Source organism: Leucoraja erinacea, chromosome 2 (genome assembly GCF_028641065.1).
Source record: "Leucoraja erinacea ecotype New England chromosome 2, Leri_hhj_1, whole genome shotgun sequence".
Taxonomy (NCBI): domain Eukaryota; kingdom Metazoa; phylum Chordata; class Chondrichthyes; order Rajiformes; family Rajidae; genus Leucoraja; species Leucoraja erinaceus.
In genome coordinates this window covers 86,793,838-86,817,349 of record NC_073378.1, presented here as the reverse complement: position 1 = coordinate 86,817,349, position 23,512 = coordinate 86,793,838, and the positions used below count along the sequence as shown (strand labels likewise).

General features: G+C 39.1%; 1 protein-coding gene across 7 annotated transcripts in view; it reads left to right on the top strand.

Annotated features, from left to right (window-relative positions):
• Positions 1-23,512, top strand: part of LOC129712085 (RNA-binding motif, single-stranded-interacting protein 3) — a 1,245,262-nt gene that overhangs the window by 554,635 nt on the left and 667,115 nt on the right. Inside the window, exon 1 of one of the 7 annotated variants that reach the window (XM_055660324.1) lies at positions 12,113-12,634. The exons of 5 other annotated variants lie outside the window; for them this stretch is intronic. In XM_055660324.1, coding sequence (XP_055516299.1) covers positions 12,560-12,634 — 75 coding nt within the window. In that variant the 5' untranslated portion in view covers positions 12,113-12,559. Of the gene's footprint in view, positions 1-12,112; positions 12,635-23,512 lie in introns of those variants that run through there. One more of the 7 variants, XM_055660315.1, reaches the window with a different exon arrangement.

The following is a 23,512-nucleotide window of genomic DNA, read 5'->3' as shown; positions in this document are numbered from 1 at the left end:
GCAAGTGGGGACAACTGCTTGGGCAAGTGACAGGTTGAAGATGTCAGTCCAGACGTCTGTCAACTGCGCAGCGCAGGCCCTGAGGACGCGCCCGGGGATGCCGTCAGGGCCAGCAGCCTTACGTGCAAATCCTACTCAGTGCCACATACACGTCGTAGGGGTGAGTGTGAGGGGTTTGGTGATCGGCAACCTAAATGGCTGTCCTAGATTGTCCCTGCGAAGCGGCCCAGAAGTGATTAAGCTCCTCCAGGAAGGAGGCATCGCTGGATGCGGGGGTGATGTTGGAGGGTCTGTAGTCCGTGATGGCCTGGATGCCTTGCCACATGCGTCGGGGGTCGGAGTTGTTGTTGAAGTGCTCCTCAATCCTGAGCTTATGGCAGTGCTTGGCCTTCCAGATGCCCCTCTTCAGGTTAGCCCTGGATGAACTGTAGGCTCGAGCATCGCCTGACCTGAAAGCGGTGTCCCGTGCTTTCAGCAGTAGCCTGACCTCGCTGTTCATCCATGGCTTCTGATTCGGGTATATGGTCACCTGTTTGAGGGAGGTGACACTATTGATGGTGGAGTTTATAAAGTCCAGAACAATGATGTGAACAGTGAATTTTCCAATTGTAGGTAGCCCACACCTCTGGCATTTTCCCAAGTATACTCACTGGACTACATTGTTTTTTCTCCCTTTGTTCACCTTTCCTATCTCCTCCCCCATCTGGTATCAACTACCCATTATTCAACCCTCTCTCCTTATCTGGTTCTAACATTGGCGGAAATCGCTTTTAAAACATGGGGTGATACAATGAGGCCTGGCATCTAGGACTGGGGTCGGCAACCTACGGCCCACAGGCTGGATCCAGCCCATAACCCAAAATCATCCGGCCCGCAGGCGTATTTTTTTTTTCAATTAGTTTTCGTGACCTGGGAACTGCAGCCAGTCCCGGGGCACGCAGGCGACCTGGGCGCTACTGCCACCGTGTCCGTATCGATCAGCAATCACCCCATACACTAGCACCATCCAACACTCTAGAGACAATTTACAATGTACCAAAGCACATCCTACAAACCTGCACGTCTTTGGAGTGTGGGGCAGGTGAATCAACCTGGGCGCTACAGCCATTCTCGGGGCAGGCAAGCTGACCTGGGCGCTTCAGCCAGACCTGGGGCAAGCAAGCTGACCTGGGACTGACAGTAGCGCCCAGGCACAAAACAAAGATTGTCATGGGGGAGATTGTCCCCCACCTCTCAAAACATATGGGGGGGGTGGGGGAACACAGGTCTTACCAATCTCTTCCTCACCCCTTCCTCATATTGTTAAATACTGACAATCCTTCCTTTTACCCTTGAGTAGTCATAATGGTCTTGACCCATAAGATCAACATCAACTTTTATCCCCAGTAAGTTCTCCCAGTGGTCTGTTTTTTAGTTCTCAGATACAACTGCCTGGTAAGTTGAAAAGCATCAGGCAGGTAATGTTCAGTTCCTTTTTGTTTCACTTTAAGTAAAACTTGTATGAAGAATTTCCAACATTTCCAAGTCTTTCCCCCCCCCCCACCAATTTGAAATCCAGTATCTTGGGATATAATGATATTATCTTTGGCAGAAGAATAACTCGGGAAACTATGTCTTGCATCATTTGCTTCAAAAAAATATCAGCTTTTATTGGCATTAGCTGGTCTACATTGAAGAAGGTTTCCTGACATGATGCACAATGTGAATAGATGACTAGATAAATAGATAAAACATTCTATGGCCATATTTGAGGAGCAGCAAAACATTTTGGAATCTCAGCCACTGACTAATTATTAGTCACCAATATAAAGGGATATTTAACCACTAATCTCATTGCTATTTTTAGGACCTACTGCCTGTATTTTGATCCTCCATTGACTGCAACACAAGTTGATTGTTTAGCAGATTGGTACAGTTTGGGGCTGTGTAAGTTCAAGTGCTTCTTTAATTCTTTACTAATGCGATTACTGAGATGATAATTGAATATTTCTTACATGCATTATTGCTTCCAAACACATTGCTGATTCTAAGCTGAGACAAACTGGTCTGAAAGGGTAATGCTATCCTGAAGAATGCTATAGTAGATAATGATAAGAGGAAGGTTTTTAAATGTGCAACTAAAATATTCCAATGAAGGACATGAAAGGCAACGCCACTGAATCATTAATCTCTCCTAAATTAGCTCCAAACTATCCACTAGGGCTCAACAAGCCTGTCACTGGTGTAGTAGCAGGTACTTGATTGATTCTTTGTTGACACGTGTACTTGGTCCAGTGAAATTCTTTGGCACAAAGGGCGTTGACAAAGTTACAAAAGCATTAAATATAGTCCCAATGGTCCCTCTTCCTTCTCTCTCCCCCCCCCCCCCCCCTCCATACGCTAGGTCTCTCTGTTCTCGTCTGCCCCCCACGCCAGGTCTCTCTGTTCTTGGCCATCGCCCCACACTGGGTCCCTCTTTGTTCTTGGTGGCACGTCCTCTGCTGACCTCCTGCACTCGCGGGGGTGACAGCTCTCTGGCAGCTCTCCGGCAGCTCTCCATCTTACCAACGTCCTTTTTGCTCACCGACATCACTCCTTAATCGGATGGCATCGGTCCTGGTTGGCTCCCTGCCATATGACCGCTTGGAGTTCCTGTTCAGTACCAGAAGAGCGCTATGGAAATCCCAAGCCAGCTATTTTCAGCAGACATAATGCGGGTGTGTGCAAAGGATAGGTGACGAAAGATACTGCCTTGATCTTTAACAAAATAGTGCTTATTTTCATGATCACGAAGAAGAATGATAAAAGAGAACAAAAGCAATTTGTCTGCAAATCTGACATTAATACAACTCAAAATAATTCATTAGTAAAAAAACTCTCAGAAATTGTTGAGATACTTGAACGGACACAAGCAACATTTTCTCACTACAAAATAATTCCCTTGAACATGCTGTGTATTTAAATGCTGAAAATAATGCATTGTTTTTTTAGTAAATTCAGGTGTATTCTGGAATAAATGTGTGTAACATTTCCCCAAAATTACTTCTGGAAACCACATGCCAGGAATTTAGGAATGGGGGCAGGAATTGTTCCTAGTTTATTTTATTTACTCCTGTAATATTTGGATTAGTCACCCTAACCATAATATGAAGTACAGATCCTCTCCAGGTTATGGCAAGGTTCTGTTCCTGTCATCTGTGTGTAACCCAAATAGTTTGGAAGTGGAAATAACTCCCATGTGGTAAAAGATGCCTGTAGTCTTGCAGAAGCCATCAAATGGATAACATTTGTCTCTCAAATACTTGTTCATATGTATGGGCTGTACATAGGTCAGTTGTTTGAAAGTTGAGGAGGACCTGTGACATTTATTTATTGTTTATATTCTGGAATGTCTTTGCGAATGGGAATTTTTTTGTAATAATATCTGAAGCACAAAGCTAATATTAATAACAATGTCATTTGATTTCCATCAGCTTAACGGTACAAGGGTATTTGCCTCAAAGTGAGACATTTCTCCCAAAAATGCATTTTGCAATATGTTAATAGATCAATCTATTATACCCCCCCCCCAAAAAAAAAATGTTCCAGGCATGCAACAAATCCTTAAAAGCCCATCATCTTTTGTGGTGTAAAATAGTAAATCAATTATTTACTGACATAGCTTAATGCTGCACTTCACTGTATTTATTTCATAGTGGAAATACAAAGTGCAGTGGGAATTGAACATTGGAGCGAATGCATCTTCTTTTTGCTCTGCTGTGACTTTCTCTTGAAGGCCGAGTCAAAGTTTATTAAATGTGACGGTAGCCTTCAAAGCTGCTGCATAGTCTATACAAACATTAGTGAACTCTTAGTGTAGATTGGTTATTGCATGTCAACCAATCATAGTAGATATAGTATCACTAACCCCACTTTACTGCATACTTTACATTAACACCCACTTCCTACACTAGGCAGTCTTGGAAGCGGTATCGATGAACTAACAACTAACAACCTGCTGTACCGCTATACTATACGCATTGATTAAAGATGACTTTGAACTCCAGACTGTGTAATTTGCCTATTTACACTTAGCATATATTTTCCCTGACTGAAGGCCAATTTAAGTTATTAGCATCTGGAGAGCTCCATCTTTAGATAAAGCAAATCACAAATGTGGCAATGTGTTGCACAGAATAAGAATATCCCAGTTAGTTGATCTCATTCCAGTTGACTTTGCTGCCTAAAGAGGGAAATCCTCTGCATGAGTTTCAGTTCTTAATTGTAATCTCAGAATTTCACGTTCACCCATCATGCCTTTGTGCTTGAAGAACCTGTACACCCACTAATCTCCCGAGTAAGCAAAAAATAGCCATTTGGATGTTATATTCAGCTGCCTGCTGACAAGTGAAGCTGTTTGAATGGGCAAGAACAACCAGACTGCCAGCGGGGTATTTGTGGGATCGTAAGACATAAGAATCGTGCTTCATGGAGTTACTCCATTCTGTCGGGCAATACATCAGCAAATCTGTTATCCACAAAAGTATGCGTTGCAGGAGTTCTGTGACACCCGGCAAGCCCCTTGAAGTTTCCAGAGCTGCAATAGCAGTAGTCTGAGTTTCCAGAATGCAAAACAGACATTGTGTGAGTTATGGTTGTGCTGAAATTAATCCCATACATGGGAAGAAGGTACAGGAGCCTGAAAACTGTAACATCCAGGGTCAGGAACAGCTTCTTCTTTACAGCCACTGGGCTATTAAACACTACAACCACAAATAAACTCTGAACTCTATAGACCATTGTTGTTATTTTTGCACTATAATTGTTTATTTTGTGTGTGTGTGTGTGTGTGTATAATATGCATGTGTGTATATAATATGTGTGTATTATATATGTGTGTATAATATATATGCATACTCTATGTATAATTTATATGTGGGTGTGTGTATAATATGCGTGTACAATATGTCTGTGTATATATAATGTGTGTGTGTATAATACGTGTGTGTGTGTGTGTGTGTAAATGTATATGTATGTATATGTATACATATAGTAGGAAAGAACTGCAGATGCTGGTTTAAATCAAAGGTGTCTACCCTTTTTTTGTGCCGACCTTCGATTTAAACTAGTATCTGCAGTTCTTTCCTGCACATTTAATCCGCTCCACTATGTAATCTTCTCAAGGTATGTCTACTTTGAAGTTCTCCTCCTCTCTCTGACGATGGCTCAGCAACATCCTCTCTCCCTGCTCCCCCTCTTCCTTCTCTCCAACCCATTCCTTCTCTCCAGAGATGCTGCCTGATCCGCTGAGTTACTCCAGCATGTTGTGTCTACCTCGGTGTGTATGTATATATAGTATGCATGTATGTATATATGGTATGTGTATGTATGCAGATATAGTATGTATGTGTAAATATAGTGTGTATGTATAGTGTATGTGCATGTATAGTATGTGTGTGTGTGTATGCATGTATAGTATATGTATGTATCAATGTGACATGTATGCGTGTGTACACTGAACTTTTTTTCTCGTTTATTATGTTGCTTCAAGTGTGCTATGTTTACATATTCAGTTGTGCTTCTGCAAGTAAGAATTACATTGTTCTAGCTGAGGCACATAACAATAAGACACTCTTGACACTTGACGCTTGTTGCTTGATAGTTGGGACAGCAATTGGTGTTGCTCACAACTTACATGCATTGCAAACTCATAAAGTTTGCAATGCATTTATTATTATCATTGATTATTGAAAATAATATGAAATAAAATCAAGGCACAAGAAATTGCATTTGGTGGATACGTGAGCAAAAATCATGAACATATACACAATAAAATCAACTAATGTGTATTAAAGATGCAGACGGGTTTACATTATTTCAAAATGGAAGATGACAATATTTACCTTTAAGTAGGTTTTCCCTGTTCAGTGTCATAATGACTTCTAAAACCACAGCTGTGATAGAGTTTTGAGTTAGTATACAAAAACTACTTGGACTTTGCTTGTAATTGCAGGCTTTGGCCACCTAATGTTGCTGTGGAACAGCCTATCTCTATAATGTAAGTTTTCAGCCATGTTGTAGGAGAGATTGGAAGGAATTGTAATTAGATTTGTTGGGAATTCAAATATATTGTGGAGACCCCACCCTACCAGCACTTGCTCAGATCATTGATTTGCATGGCATGCTATCTGCTGACCTTCATTTAGTCCATAACACATTGCTCTTGATTTGCCTCCATGGTTTTAGAAACATAGAAACATAGAAATTAGGTGCAGGAGTAGGCCATTCGGCCCTTCGAGCTTGCACCGCCATTCAATATGATCATGGCTGATCATCCAACTCGGTATCCCATACCTGCCTTCTCTCCATACCCTCTGATCCCCTCTTAAATATAGCCAATGAACTGGCCTCAACTACCCTCTGCGGCAGAGAGCTCCAGAGACTCACCACTCTCTGTGTGAAAAAAGTTCTTCTCATCTCGGTTTTAAAGGATTTCCTCCTTGTCCTTAAGCTGTGACCCCTTGTCCTGGACTTCCCCAACATCGGGAGCAATCTTCCTGCATCTAGCCTGTCCAACCCCTTAAGAATTTTGTAAGTTTCTATAAGATCCCCTCTCAATCTCTTACATTCTAGAGAGTATAAACCAAGTCTATCAAGTCTTTCTTCATAAGACAGTCCTGACATCCCAGGAATCAGTCTGGTGAACCTTCTCTGCACTCCCTCTATGGCAATAATGTCCTTCCTCAGATTTGGAGACCAAAACTGTACGCAGTACTCCAGGTGTGGTCTCACCAAGACCCTGTACAACTACAGTAGAACCTCCCTGCTCCTATACTCAAATCCTTTTGCTATGAAAGCTAACATACCATTCGCTTTCTTCACTGCCTGCTGCACCTGCATGCCTACCTTCAATGACTGGTGTACCATGACACCGGGGTCTCGCTGCATCTCCCCTTTTCCTAGTCGGCCACCATTTAGATAATAGTCTGCTTTCCTGTTTTTGCCACCAAAATGGATAACCTCACATTTATTTGGCACTGGGCTCTGCACTTTCTTATTATTTCCACCCCTAATGTTGTTATCCATATCTGCATTCCCTGTTTTTTGTACTGCCATTTGTACTGTATCTACCTCTGTGCCTGCAGCTAACATTGCATTTGACAGATGTGACTTTCATAACACAACAATATTTTGGCCTGGAAGCACATTTCCCTTTCCCTGCTCTGCACTTCCACTCTCTCTCCACTACCCATGTTTCCCCCATTTATTATCTATCTCTCATATCACCATTATGAGCATTCAAATAACATTTAGATTTTTATTCCACTTCAAACATATTTTGCTTTTACTTCATTTCCTATCTAACATTATTTCTCCCTTGCATGCTTTCCCTTATTGATTCTGTCTCTATCTTCATTTATCCCTTGTTACTCTTTAATTGTTCTCCTTCCCCCATTCCCCTTGCTAAACTGCCCACTCACCTCATTCTCTACCATCTCTTTCTGTTTTGAACTAACCTACACTCGACCACTTTAACCATAGCCAATTTAATTAGCTTCATTTCATCTCTTGGTCCATTGCCCTTCCAATTGCAAGCCTTTCTTGGCTTGATTAATGATATTGATCTAGTTTCCATTACATCACGACAGACAACAAATGAAAAGAAGTATAAAAATTCATAAGACAGGCACAAAAAAGAAGTATAAAAATTCATAAGACAGGCACAAAATGTTGGAGTAACTCAGCAAAACAGGCAGCATCTCTGGATAACAGAAGTGGGTGATGTTTCGGGTCAAGGCCCTTCTTCAGACAGTCGGGAGAGAGAGACAAAATAAGGAAGTGTGAGAATGAGACATCAAAGGGGCTGAAGATCACGGAGAATGTCAAATAGATCATTGTTAGCTAGGAGAATATAACAACGAAACATACAGAGATAAAATGGAATCAAGGGAACAGTCAGACTGGTCGGACAACTAGGAATGGAGAAGATGGGGGGAGAGAGAGAGGGAAAGCAAGGGTTCCTTGAAGTTAGAGAAGTCAATATTCATACTGCTTGTGTAAGCTGCCCCCCTCTCTCTATCCCTCACCCTTCCTTGTTCTCCAACCAGTCTGATTGTCCCCTTGTTTACATTTTATCTTTATGCTGCATTGTCACCTTCTCCAAGCAAACAATGATCGATGCTACATTTTCCCTGATCTACATCCCCTTAAATGACATCAGTCTCATTCTCACCTTACACTTCCTTATCTCTGTGCCTCCCTCTCCCCTGACTGTCTGAAGAAGGGCTCGACCCAAAACATCACCCATTTCTTCTATCTAGAGATGCTGCCTGGCCCGCTGAGTTACTCCAACATTTTAGAAGCATAGAAACATAGCAAATAGGTGGAGGAGGAGGCCATTCAGCCCTTCGAGCCAGCACCTCCATTCATTGCGATCATGGCTGATCGTCCCCTATCAATAACCCGTGCCTGCCTTCTCCCCATATCCCTTGATTCCACTAGCCCCTAGAGCTATATCTAACTCTCTTAAATCCATCCAGTGATTTGGCCTCCACTCTGTGGCAGGGAATTCCATAAATTCACAACTCTCTGGGTGAAAAAGTTTTTTTTTTCACCTCAGTCTTAAATGACCTCCCCTTCCATCAACGGTGTAAACAAGCATCTGCAGTTCTTTCCTGCATAAAAAGCCATTAAGTAATGTGGCCGAAACAATTGCATTTATTCTATGGCCTTGCGTTAGCTAAAGATTACATTTGCTCTTAACTTCCATTTTGTAGCACCACAGCAGGCTGGCATTAGGTGTAGATTTGAAAAATACAGAACAAATTAACTATAGACTATTGTATATTATTTCAAATTTGTTCTTTATGTAAAAACACAAAAAACATACAAAACTTCATCCATTTGTAGTGTGTCTGTACATTCAGTATTGCACGTGTTATAACCAGTAGTGTCAGCAACTCAATTTTTCTGTACGCATAGCATTTTGCAACTAATACGGCCCTTGGGGTGGTATCCTTCCCTTGTTTGAGGGGTGTCCCCACTAGACACAGCCCCTCAATTTCCAGTAATGGAAGGTGCCTAATCTGTGGTACTCCGCCACAGAATCTTTTGTGGTGGCTGCACCCAGCTTCAGTGCATCCCTCAGCATGTAATTCTGCAATCTGGAATTGGCCAGTTGGCATCAATCCCTTACGTCCATCTCACTTTGCTAGAACACCAAAGAGTTTAGAGCAGACCAAAAAGTGTCTTTCATCGAATTTATGTCCTTCCAGCAGCATTTGATGTTTGTCCCTGGGAACAGCCCATAGATCAGAGGCATCTGTAATACAGCTGCTAGGGTGAACCGTGATAAGGACCCTTGTGTATTTCACCCAGAACCTCATGACTAATCCATGGATTGCAAAGAGGCGGATATTCAATGTTCATTGGTAGCAGCCAGATTGGAAGTGGGAGGCCAATGTGCTTTCTCCACAATAACTTATTTGCATCCACAGATAACTCAGCAAGTTTGAGAAGAGAAAAATGGCTGCAGTGTTATTTTTAGAAATTTTGTAATTATATCATCTCTATGATTGTGAATTGTGCTTAAAATGTGGGAAACTGGAAAATAATATAAAAGTTTTAAAATTATGTAACTATAACTAGGTATTTAAAACAATAACTTGCATGTTTGTTCTGAGCATTGATGTGGGATCTAAACAGAAAACTGTGACCTAGATATGCAGAGGTGACCTACATTCAACTGAGTGCTGTGACTTTGGATTTTATTGTTTGTTAATTATCAATCATAATCCACAGCTCCTCCTTTCTGAAACACACCTGAGTGATGACAGTTTCTGTTGTGCTGCAGGGAAAGACATCTGCATCTGTATTTTGTTATCAACTGCGATGTGGAAATGACAGGAGAAACCTTATTTTATTTATAGAGCAACACTCCTGCAAATTGCCTTTTAACTATTAGGGTCTTGCTGCATTTCAGGCGCAATCTGACACCAAATCTTATCATGCAAAAAAGAATACCAGTCGCACCTTTTCTCATTGTTTTTGCTTTTCACTTCCATAATGATGCAGTGTTTATCTCATTCATAGTTGAATTGCTTGACATGTTTTAATTAATTAGCATTATTGATATTCAAACAGCTAAGATCAGTTTTTAACAGAGATTTCTTCTCAATTGCTTTACTTTTTCTTGAAAGTTTAGCAATATTTTGTACAATGTCTTATTCAGCCAGTGTGGATAGAGCCTTGTGATCTTTAAATTTCTGAAAATATAAGCAGCCCAGTATCTTTTAAGGCAAGTATTTGGCATTTTTACCTTTGTGTAAGCTATTATTATCTGCAATAATCCTCTGTCAATTGTAATGTGTAGCAATGTAGATAATTATCAGAGTAATTGAGCTGTCCAATCAATAACCATCTTCTCATTTGTGAGCACTATTTTGCACCACAATCCACTGAACTACTGAAAATTGTAATGCATAGCATATCACAGGTCTCCTTTCCAGAGCACCCACCCTCTACCCAAGCTGATGAACTGGAAGAATGGTTGGTGCAAAATATTGGCTTTATCTTCATGTATGGATTTGTCTGTGATAGAGATCCTTGGGGTCATTCTTATGTTTATGGCGACTTGCAATTTGTTGCAAAATGATAGATGAAATGTCTGCTGGTTGCTAGCCGGTCTCAACATTTCCCATTTGCAGTCTCTTCATATTTACTAAAATAAAAACTCCTGCAGGCATGGAAGACCATTTGCAGGCCTGTGATCCAGCATTTAAATCCCATTCATAAAGCATAGCAAAGGAAATTCTCAGGGAGGGAGCAAATTCAGGAATCGGAAATACTATCTTGATGTTTGTTATATTGATATACATTCTTGTTGCTGCTGGTTTTGACATAAGCTGCCTGGCCTTGGATATTGGGCAGTTACCCAGGAAGTGCTTTGAAATTCCTTGGACATTTTTTCAAACATTGATTCATTAAAAGGACTCAATAAGCCTGAACATTAAAAAACAAGAAAAACTGCAAATGTTGGAAATCTGAAATAGAAACAGAAAATACTGGAATAACTCGGATCACGCATTAATCAAGGAAAGAAAAACAGAAGATAGACACAAAAAGCTGGAGTAATGCAGTGGGACAGGTAGCATCTCTGGAGTGAAGGAATGGGTGACTTGGTTTTGGGTCGAGACCCTTCTCCAGAATTCAGATCCAGGAACCTTCACCTTTTTGGATCTCTTGGACCACCTACAGTTTTAACATTTCAGTACTTTTTTTCTTTCTTTCGTCTGATTCCACAAGAATGATTTAAATCAATAAATATCAGGCTTTTACACCAAGTCTTGGAAAATATGGAAAATATTTGATCAAAAAGAAAAATAATTGCTGCCTTTTTCAGATTGTTCATGTTACCTATAGATGCTCCATTGACAAGTCCTTGGAATGTGTTTCGCAAGAGGACGATTCCCCTTTAAATTCGGATTATGCCCATTGCTTAAAATATTAAAAAATCACTTGTTATTCAACCGTTTCTGCTATAGTTCAGAAATATTTCCTTTTGCTGAAACTGCCGTTTTAATATCAGATAGTGACTGAATGTAGATCAGAAACATCGGGTTTCTCCTCGGCTCAAAGGGTCTTTTTTAAAGGTCAGGCTCCCCAGTGTTCTGATCACCCACTACCTTCATTGACTATAAGGCCCGGCATTTATTTCCATGTCATCTACTTACTGGTGTTTTAGGTTAAAACAGCATGAAGCCAGAAAACTCATGAGAGTCACAGGGAACAAATAACTTCATTTTAAAACAAAACTTAATTCAAAGTAACACCTTTTTACCCACCATATATCTAGCTGGAGGTTTTTTTCATCTACAAAAGATGAAGATTTTTGGAAGGACTGAATGTCTGTCGCCTTTGGTACTTCATTATTCTAGTTATGATTGGCCTATTGTAAAAGTACTTAGCATTCAAGTGAGATGGCAGAATGAATTGGGTTCCTGCCTGCATCAGACTGAATGCAGGCTATTTCTTGGAGGAAATACTGCAGCCTTCTGGACTGCGTCTGTTTCTCGAGGGAGAGGCTGCCGAAGTCCCACCCACCAGCGAGAAGGAAAAGGAGGAGGAGGAAGAGGGATGGGGGTGGGGGTTGAATGAAAGACAAGACAAGCCCTAAACACCATGTCACTCTGTGAAGGAGATAGCAGCAACAAGGCTGGAAGGCTGGTGGAAGCACGGAAAGCTTAAGAGGAAGCCGGGACTGCAGTGATTTTTAGCCTGCTATATTATCTTCCTCATCTTTCAAAGTAATTGGAGTTGCCGAGGGCAGTATCAACTGACATTTTGGCATTAACACGTTTATCAAATAGCAAGGATTGTATACCCTTTTTGTAAAGGAAGGACAAGCACCGACAGAACTCCGAATCCAAAGGAAAAATCTTTCAGCTGTATTTAAACTGGCAAGCAGCAGAAGGCAGAGAAGTCCCGAAAGCCTCATCAGTCATTGACACTGTCAGGAATAGTGGTTTAAGAGGAAGAAGGGCCTGGGGCCACTACACGCTGTCAGCGAGTTCCCTGCATCGGAGATAAAGATTCCATCTACATGGGCAAACGTTTGGAACAGCAGCCAATGTACCCTCAGTACACTTACTATTACCCTCATTACCTCCACACAAAGGTACTGTATGCAAACAGTTTGCATGTGTATGCGTCTTTTACACTGTTTGTACACATATATTTATGTACTTACTGAATGATGAATGCCAAGTCAACTACAGAGGACTGTGAATTATGTTCTGTTTTTACCTCTCCTGAACAGAGTGTCCTGCAGGCAAACTATTAGTCTAAATAAGTACTTGAAAGAGAAAGGTCTGTTATTATAGATTGCCTGTTTATAGGATTAACACATTTTAAATGCAGCTAATTGAAACCTTTTAATTGCTCTCTTTGTGATATATAGAGAGATTTCATTTGCTTTCATTTAAAAAAATTACTCTGCTCTTTATTGAAGTATTGCGAATGCTGGTTGATTTCTCGGGTGACATGTCATTTACCTGTTAGTTGAGCTGCCGAGAAGGCCTACGCGCTTTGCTTTTTTTTGCTATAAATTTGACCGCAGCTGGTGACACTTTGATTTGATTTATAATTTTAATGCATTTGCTTCCCTGTTGCCAGTGGCAACTATTTTAGACAGTACATATTGCATACCGCTTTTGGAAAGTGGGTCTGGCTTTGCTCATTGTACAATCCAGCTGGTTTTATTTCCTTCGCTATTATACAGCATTTTACAAGGTTTTTTTCCCCTTCAAGGTCGATTTCCAGAGAATGTGATCTCTGCGAGTGTTCAGCCTACACCCTGTTGGCTGCTTTGGGTTGGTGCTGGCTGCTACGGTGCCTGCAGTCCTGTGTTTAAAACATGGATAAGATACAGCTGTAAAATGTGAACTGTTTCAATCATCTTTGTATTTTTTTTTCTTCCATTTTCCTTTTTTCATTTTCAAATATCTGAAAGCAGAGCAGAAAAAAAACATGGACTACAGTCCACAAAGTAACCAAGAGCGCATGTTAACAGAGCAGAAGGAAAACATCTGGTTTTTATTAACTGGAAAGCTAGTCATCAGCTCCTGGGCCATTTTAATAACACTAGCAGAAGTCCCGGTTCAGCTGCAGTTTTAGCAAAGCTCAGTCTGGTCTGAGACCAGTCGTTCCCGTCTTATCTTCATGAGAATAGGGTGACTCGTTTTGACTTTAGCGGGTTTACAAAGGCTGATTTTATATACAAAAATGCTATGTTATTTAATCAGCAATGAAGAATAGACTTTGTCATTATCTTTCTGTTGTGATTGTAAAGAAATTAATACTATAATGCTAATTTTAATCAACCTGCTGTTTGTTGAAATGGAATATATTCCATACTTAAATGTGTTAAGAGTGGACAATAGCGCAATTTTTTCTGAAAATTTGTTGGGTTTCAATTAGATTCACTAACCTTTCTTTAGAATGTTACTTCAGTCAATGTTGGTAAATACGTAATATTACTCCAGCTCTTTTTGATTGAATGCTACTGACAGGTTAAAAACCTGAGAGAGCAGTTGTGCAGTACAGTTTCAACAGTCTGGTTTAAAATGCAAGCCAGCCAGTTTTCAGAGGTTAAGAATAATTTGCGATAAAGAACATTTAGAATATTCTTTCAATTGTGTAAAAGGTTGACATGAGAAAATACACCAAATGTGGGGAATGTTGCATTTTAAACATGATTCACCTATTACCACAGTATACTTTAGAACTGTTTCATTTCATCCAGGGATCTAAAAACTATGATTTCATGATATCGAAAATAATTATTCTCAACAATTTCTTGTATTGTAAATGATAGAATCAACTAGAAAATTAGCTAATATGAAATGCTGGGACAAATGTTGATTGGGCAGCTCAGTCCATTTTTTAATTAAACTCATAAAGTATGTTTCCACATGCAGGACACATCACTTATCATTGTGTGATTCCGCCTGTGTACTGTATTGTCACATTCATTTCAGATAATTTTATAATGCTGAATTGAAAGAGAATTTCTTCTCCCCAGTACCAATGAGCTTCATTTTAACTGTGGTTTTACACACAGTATGTCTGCACTATGATGTTCCAGTTGTGTAATTCAGCCTGTGTACTGTGGCAAAGCAAAACCAAAGATACCTATTGATTCAAAATGGAATTCAAGTCTCTGCAAATGTGCTCCATTGTGATTTAATCTCCAGTGACTTGCTGCATTCTGACATTGGCAAACTGAAGTTGATATCAATTTGACTGCCTCTGATAATACCCATTTGGTAATATCTTGTTTTCGAAGAGAGCATCTGGCTTCAGCCATTTTACAACATGTATAACGTATTCAAAACAGTTGTGGCCTGAACTGATGGCAATCTTAAATTAAGGGGAGTTTAATATTTTCGTATGGAACTATGATCATTCCTGTTCGGCAGTGGGGCTATGTTTATATTTTAAGACGTGGCCATATTATTCCAGAAAAGAAATTAGGCTGTTACAGCCTTGCAACTTTGAGACCTTTGTTAAAGTGGTTTTGTTTGTCGATTTGCTGTAATAAAGCCAAATTCACAATGCACTCACTTTATTATTATATTATTAAAATATGCCAAAGTGCAAACCAAGTCCACAATAAAACCGCCATCCTAAAGCAGACATAGCTGCCGGCTCCTGATTTGGCTTTTAAAGAAAATATTCTAACACATTCTTGTGGAGCATTAACCAGCTTCCTGTGTACTCTCCCGAGTACTGTTTTGGAAAATCTAAATGCAACCTAAAAAGGTATAGAAGGTTTGCAATTGTGGTACAGGTTTGCTAAATAAATACATTCAGTAAGTTTCAAAACCGTTAAGTATTTTGGGTCAATTTATATTTAAAAGGAGCACTGCTGCAAATTGTTTGAATTGCAAAAGCTGAAGAGGGTTTGGGCCAATTGTGATCTTGGAAACAATATCTCGTATGGAATAGACTTTAAACCACATTTTTTTTGTTAATTGAAAGCCTTAATTTGCAATATTTAAAAAGAAAGATTAGTGGATTATCTGGTAAACCTTTGAGGAAGATTTCCCATCTTGATTTTGCAGATTAAGTACCATATTTTGCTGAAAGTTTTAAGTAAAATACCCAAATGCTCGAGAGATGTATCTTAAACAAAGGAGCCAAATCTGCATCTGTAATGTTACCACGTCCACAGATACTGTCACGTACTCTGTAATCACAATATTTTGTATTTTAATTGAAGTAGTGCAAAATAATATGATCATTAAGACTATGTTTTTGTTAAATTCAAACCCTTCCCTGACTTTGCTGGCCATTAGTACAATGGGAGTGTATTGCTGCTCCCACAGTGAATCACTGACGTGCACCTTTCCTCCAAATGTACAAAGTATGATCCTTTTGGTCCTGCTAATCTGACCTTTCTCTTTACTTCCTTCTGTCAGTTCTGTCTTGCTGGGATGCTGGAATTTGACATTGAAAAGTTAGTGAATCAAAATTATGTATTCAGAATATGGGGGGAAAAAAAAACAGTTGCATGGTCATTCTGTTTATCATGGTGCTAATTCACAAAATATGTCAGCTTATCATCGCTGGATATGATTTGGTTTGACAACCATGGCCTTTTCGTAGCATAAAGTCACTGAAGACCCCCCTATTGTATGCTCATTTCACAGTCTGATCACTTTTGATCACATTTTCTGAATCTCCTTCTCAACCATCTGGACTCACAGAAGGATCTTGGTGCAGGGATTCCAAACAGCAGCCAACTTGATAAAGTTCTTCAGATTGTGTTTAGTGCTGTGTGTCGAACCAGAGTCAGATGGAGGGAGCAATTCATCAAGCAAACACAAATTTCAAACTGTCTTCTCTTACCATCTGTAGCTTGGAGTATAGCCAGGAATGGACAATACATAGAGATGCTCTCAAGCTATGTTCTCAATATCACCTTAAAATATAATCTCAATACTTCCAGAACTAATACTTTTAGATTTAAAAAAAGGTTATTGTCAGGTTTGGCAAGGTCACTCAGAACTTCTGAAACTAAATGTTAAAAATTGTGGGGGGAAATCACAGTATTTTTTATGACTAGTAAAGTTAAATGTAAAGTAAAAAATAAAAACAATTTATTCCCACGATATCTTGTTTTGGTTGAGAGGTGTGATAGGTTAGACTGTTCTGTAGAGTCAATAACTGTGTTTGATTTTGGTTTGTTGTACAAAATTCTGAGATGAAAAAGCTTTTTTAAATGTCATGTTTTCATGTATATTTGGATTCCTGTGGGTGTAAAGAAGGCGTGAAGCAGCTTCTAGACATGTAATTTCCTCCTGACGGTCCATCTACAACCAGATTATCACTTATTATTAAGCATCAATTAGTTAATATAAAAGGTAACTCCCTCCATAACAACTGCCTTTAGAATCCTAACAAGCCACATCGACCAACATTTTTCCAGGTTGTATTTGACATCAGCCAGAATGGCATAAATTAAACCAGTTGGTCCAGGGGTGGGGAGCCTGTGGCCTCGGCCATTAAGTGCGGCCTTTTGAATGAATCCAAATTTTGTAGAACAAATCCTTTTATTCTTATTAATATGTTTTTGTTCGTCTTTTATTATTTTTATTTTAATCTTAAAATTAATGTATTTAAAATAGCAAAGGGTAAAAGACAATGCAACAAAATAATCCTCCCTGACTGATGGCCACAATTAAAACGTTAGTAAGTCATGAGGGCTATTTTAACACCTGTTATGTTCATGATTTAGTTCTAATGCGACTCTAGAATGTACGTTAACCTCCCTGCCTGATGGTGCCACCACCTGAGGCTGGTTGACGAGAGGGAAAAGGTCGGGGAGAGTCCGCTGGCCGTCCAGTCTTCAGTATTATCAACTTTTGATAGCGGCGCACGTTGCTTTCCATTTGAAGTTGAATAGAATAGTTAAACAGCGTATTTGTTCGACTTTTTAAAAAAATTCTGTCTGATTAACAGCCCATCATGTTAAAGAAAACCAAGAGAATGCTGAGGGAAGAAAAAAGGGTTTTTAAATGAGGATTGGGAACCGCAATATTATCTGTTTCTGCTAAAGATAAGATTTATTTGCTTGCTTTGTGATACTGCAATATCAAAATTGAAGAAATTCAATGCTCATCTGCATTATGCCACTCATAAGGACCACAAATGTTTCAAATTGGAGAGTGAGGCACGAAGGGTTGCATTGCAGAAATTGAACGATGAAAAGCAAAGGCAAAGGCAGTTATTTCAAACAGCGGTAAGACCTGGAAATAATGCTACTAAAGCAACTTATAAAGTAGCTTATATACTCAGGGGAAAAGGGAAGCCATTTAGCGATGTAGAAATTGTAAAAGAATGCATCGTCGAAGTTGTAGGATGCTTTGACCCCGATAAGGTGCAAACAGCTAATTCTTTCAAGGAGATCGGCAGCATGAATTAACCCTCAATGTAACAGAACAACTTCACGCAATACTCCAAAACGAAAATCTATATGAATCAATCGCTTTGGATGAATCGGTGCAGGATTTATACTTCATTCGGGCCATAACAGAAGATTTTCTTTGCTACGAAGAGTTACTCGTTTTTGGCACTCTTTCAGGTAGAACACGAGGAATAGATTTCTTCAACAACTTTCAAGATAAATGTCGTGAAGTTGAAATGGATTTGGTCAATTTAGCGAGTGTATGTACAGACGGTGCACCTTCCATGACAGGAAAACGTGAAGGGTTTATTGCACAGATAAAAAAGCTATTATCAGATCCAGATGCTCTCATTTCATTTCATTGTATCTTACATCAGCAAAATCTCTGTGCTAAATCTATTGTTTTAAGTGACACTTTGCAACAAGTTATAAATATTGTTATCTATATTCGTGCAAATGCAACACGGCATCGTCAGTTTCGTAATATGTTAAAGTTGGACAATGAGGCATTCAGTGTGGATCTGCCGTATCATTGTAAAGTGCGTTGGCTATCGCAGGGACAGGTGTTAGCAAATTTTTTATTTTTGCAAGAACAGATAGTTAAATTTCATGAAGAACAAAATCAGCAATGTGAATTATTGAAAGAAGATTTCTATAGAAATACTGCATTTCTGTGTGATATCATGTCAAAGCAATATGACGAATGTTTCTTTGCAAGGTAAAACGAAGGCTATATATGATATATGGCAAAAAATCCAAGTATTTCGAAAAAAGCCATATTTTTTTCAAAACTCTTCTTCTTCAAAATGAAATTTTGGATGAACATTTTCCCCAGTTAGCGAAGGTCATTGATGAGCAGGAGGATTCATGCTCATCATTTGAAGAATACGCAGCTGTTATAGACTTCTTAATTAAAGAATACAATGAAAAGTTCACTGACTTTGAGAATCATGACATCACACTCAAATTAGCATTTCAACCTCACCTAGTTGATGTCTCCAAGGCTCCTAAAGAACTACAAATGGAATTGATTGAGCTCTCAGAAGATGACATTTTAAAGTCCTTATTTGATGCTAAGAAAGATCCGATTGAAATATGGAAAAATGCAATATAATACCCACGTCTTCGGCAACATGCACGAAAAATGCTTTCAACCACTTATTGCTGCAAATCTACATTCTCCTACCTAACCCAAATCAAAACGCCCTTAAGGTCACAAATGACGGATACTGATCTCGAAGATCAGCTGAAACTGCGTACCTCCATGTTGCAACCAAATATTCAAATGCTTTCCCACAAAAAGTAGTCACAACAAAGTCATTAAAAGTTTAGTTAACTTTAGAATTTTCTTGAAGTTAGTACATAGTAGTTAGATTTTTACAAAATAATGATCATTTTGAAGTATATCTAATTGAAGTTTCTTGGGGGGCCTTATTAGATTACAGCTGACTTAATGTGGCATTCCAACATGAAAAGGTTCCCCACCCATGAGTTGGTCTGATCAGCATCTAAAGCTTAACCGGGCTATTTGAAAGAGTAGCTCTATTGCTCCACAGCGGGACGGCTTTCATTACGACATATTTGTAAATTGTGGATGGCAGTGGGGCACCTGGTAGAAATGCTGTCTCACAACACTAGAGATCCCAGTTCAATCCTGACCTTGGACACTGGCTCTGAGGAGTTGCATGTTCTCACTGTGACGGCATGGGTTTCATCCACGTGATCCGTCTCCTCACTCTTTCAAAAGGCATGTGGATCTGTAGGTTAGTTAGCTTTTGTAAATGTCCCCTAATGTATTTGGAATGCATGTAATAGTGGGATAACAGAACCAGTGTGAACGGGTCATCAATGGTCAGCCTGGACCTGCTTCCATGCTAAGTACCTAGACTAAACTAAACTAAATTGAGCATTTATTCAAAAATAGTTGAATCTAAAACTTATCTAAGATATGAAAGCAATTATCACTGAGTGGAGGTAGCAGTAAAACATTATCATTTTTTGAAGTTTCATTCTTAGATCTAAGGTTTTAATATTTTTAATGATAATTTGAATTCAAATAAAATGATGAAGAGTGAAGGATGTTTTTATCAGAATAATACTATTGCAAGGGAGCGATTAGAGCTTTGGGCAGTGCCTTCAAATAAACCTTGAAATGAGACATATTGTTGAACTTTGGAATTAATCTATTAAATTGCAGAGGCCATGGCTGAGGTTATGGTGGTGTTTGCAAAATAAAGTAAAAATGTAATATATTGGTAGTGAAACCTGCTGTAATTCGTCATGGTCTTGGCAACCCTGTCATTTGGGTATTGTTTGTACATAGTGGCGATCTGTAAGTATTCGATGAAGTGCAGTGCTGAAACATTCACACTTTTCAACTGTTTTTGTGGTAAACCAACTTTGTGTGGTATTTATCTGCAGTCTGTGGTGACCATGGTCATTTTGTAGAACTTAACTGTATTCTGAAATTATCACAGTGTAAACTTCAATCTTCACCACAGCAGATTGTCCATCCATTATAATACTTGGTTAATCCGGTGGGTTTCAAAATTGATGGATAATCTATATTGCCAAATTACCCCACCAGTAAAATAAGTTATGACTGCAATTTGTGCTTTAATTAACATGAATATCATTCACATTATCAAATTTCCAAGGCATTTTATTTATAGCATTACTATCCCCATCCAGCTACATTGTAGCTAAGAGATACCTTACTCTCTAAGGAAGTTTCTCCGAGTACCTAGAACATGGAAGTGGTCCATCAATTACAAGATACGAAAGTGGGATCAACATAGAACAAGTGCACGGGTGATCGATGGTTAGCGTGGACTTGGTGGACCAAATGGCTCGTTTCAACACTCTTATCTCCAAACTAAATCACATCTATAATACAGATGTTGTTCATATTAAGCAAAATCAGCAGCTGCTGAAAATCTAAATTAAAACCAGAAAATATTGCAGCTGATATCATTATAAACTCACTGACTAGCACCATTATCTCAGTTATACTTTCTCCATCCTGCGTGCTGCAAATACTCTCTTTCTGTCACCTACATTAATGATGAGAATTTATTTCTCCTTAACCATGGATTCTCCCCAACCAGTCGGAAATTGTTACAGAAAGGGGGCGAGGGACAGTTTGTGGAGAGCGAGATGTAGTGAAAGAGAGATAGACAGAGACAGAAACATAGAGTGTGGAGAGAGAGCAATAGAGAGCAAGCAGGGGGAGAGGGTGACGGGAGGGCAGAGGCAAAGGGGCTCCCTCTCCCCCCCCTCCTGCAAAGACCTATGACGGGTGCAGGCAGTCGTCAAAAAAGTCATGTAAGTGGGACAGGCCCTTTATGGCTGTTAAGACCAAGAATTGCTGAGAATGCTTTGGGGCTTTATGGAAGCTTTTGCCACTGCACCATAATCAATGGCAAACAGACAAAAAATGAATACATTGGCACGGCATTAAAAAAAAGCTGTGACACAAGCCCTGAGAAAATGAAAAAATAAACTGACATTGCAAGGGTGTATTTCCCTGTTTATAGAAGATTCCAGAAACGTAGAGGAATCTTGTTTGTTTGAAGCAGATGGATTGGGAACCGATTGCACCTTTGCTGTCAGGTTGGTGTGATTTGTGGAGGTTTCACTAATGTCTTTTTCTTCATCCACTCAGTTATTTTTGTTCAGAAAAGTTTGGCTATAAAGTTGATAAAAATAAAACGGTACACATAAAACTAATAGTAGTTTTAATTTTCAGAGGTCACCTTGCTCTTCCTTTATGAAACATTCCTCTATTTGTTTTTGTACAGAGAGGAGTTGTTACTTTAATCAAAATGTGGACATGTGGCAATAGGTTATGTTTTGATGTACTTTAAATCAGTGTTTCTTAAACTATTTCAGTGTCATTCACCATTGGGTCTTTATCACAAAATTTAATTCACCCTCTACTAAATTTTCTTTTCTTTTTGGTAATTTTCATCTTATTCTCCCTTGTGTGTAATATTATATAATTTATTTTGTCACATGAGCAAAAAACATAAATAAACTCATTTCTTAAGTGTTTATTTTATTCAACTTTTTGTACATCCCAAAAGTATAAAAAACCAGGAGAGAGAAATTTTTAATTAGTTCATAATCATTCTATTATAATGATAAAAATCCATTCCAACGTCTCAACTGGGCTTCAGCCCCATCCTACCCTTTCGGGCTCTGATTACTGCAGATTTCCTTGGAAAAAACATGGAGTATGTAAATTAATATATTAGTATCCAACTAATATAACTTTCTATATCTCTCCCCAACGAAAGCTCACAATACAATCAAATTAGAAAACCATTGGTAGAGAGGTAAAACACATATCAAATTTCCTGCTCCGCTGCCATTAAAACCAATGAGCTTACTGGCTACTTTAATGGCAATGCCTTTTTTAAGTATAAAAAAAATATATATATTTGCATATATTTATATTAAACCATTTGCCCTTCATTCACCCCTCTAGTTTCATTCACCCCTAAATAATTTAATTTGCTCTTGGGTGAACCATTCACCAGTTTAAGAAGCACTGCTTTAAATCATCAGGTGGAAATCGTCATTCTCTGTGTGCTAGATGTGTCAGTTTCTTCATTTTAGTGCTTTGAATGCACAAAGAACATCTCCAGCCCCTCCCCTTCTAACCCAGTATTCATTTGGAAAACCCACTGCTTTGAAACTGGCAGAAATAGTTCAAATGTTAGTTGCTGAGAATGTTTACAAAATATACTGACATGGATACTTTGCTTCAGACGAAGGTTTCGGCCCGAAACGTCGCCTATTTCCTTCACTCAATAGATGCTGCTGCACTCGCTGAGTTTCTCCAGCACTTTTGTCTACCTTCGATTTTCCAGCATCTGCAGTTCCTTCTTAAACACTTTGGATACTTTGCCACTGATTTGTGACGTGTTTGTTTGATTCTACAGTGCAGTTACCATTTCCAAATATCTCATTGTCATGCAACCCCAGTATTTCAGTTATATTACCAAAAATCAGAAATGAAAGGGAAAGCTGAAAATGTTGGAAAGACTCCGTTAACATTACACTTGATGGCCTTTAATCTGAACAGGCCAGTTCTGGTATACACTGGATAGGATAGTTTTCCAAAATAGTTGAATTCCATGACTAGATGAAAAGATAATCTGCAGTTTGTTAATCTTGTACTGGACTTCATTGGAACAATGTGAGAAGCCAAAAACAGTGGTCGGCGGATAGACAATGTAAATGACAGCAAGTTGTTGATCAAATTTGTGGCCTGAGCAATGATTCTCTTTGTTACAGAATTGTCGCCCAATTTTCATTTGTTATTTTCAATGTGGAGACCACACTGTGGCCATACTGTGCACACTAAATTGAAAGAAATACAAGTGAATTGCTGTATCATTGGAAGGATGGTGTGGAAGAGGGGAGATAAAAGGGCAACGACTTTATTGCATTTTCTGCAACTGCAAGGAGAAATGTTGTAAGAAGGGGTATCAATGTGCAAAGATTGCTAAAAAGTCAAACAGTTGCCTTCTGAAAATTGTTCAGCAGTATTTTCTTGTGGATTTCACTGGGTCAAAAAGG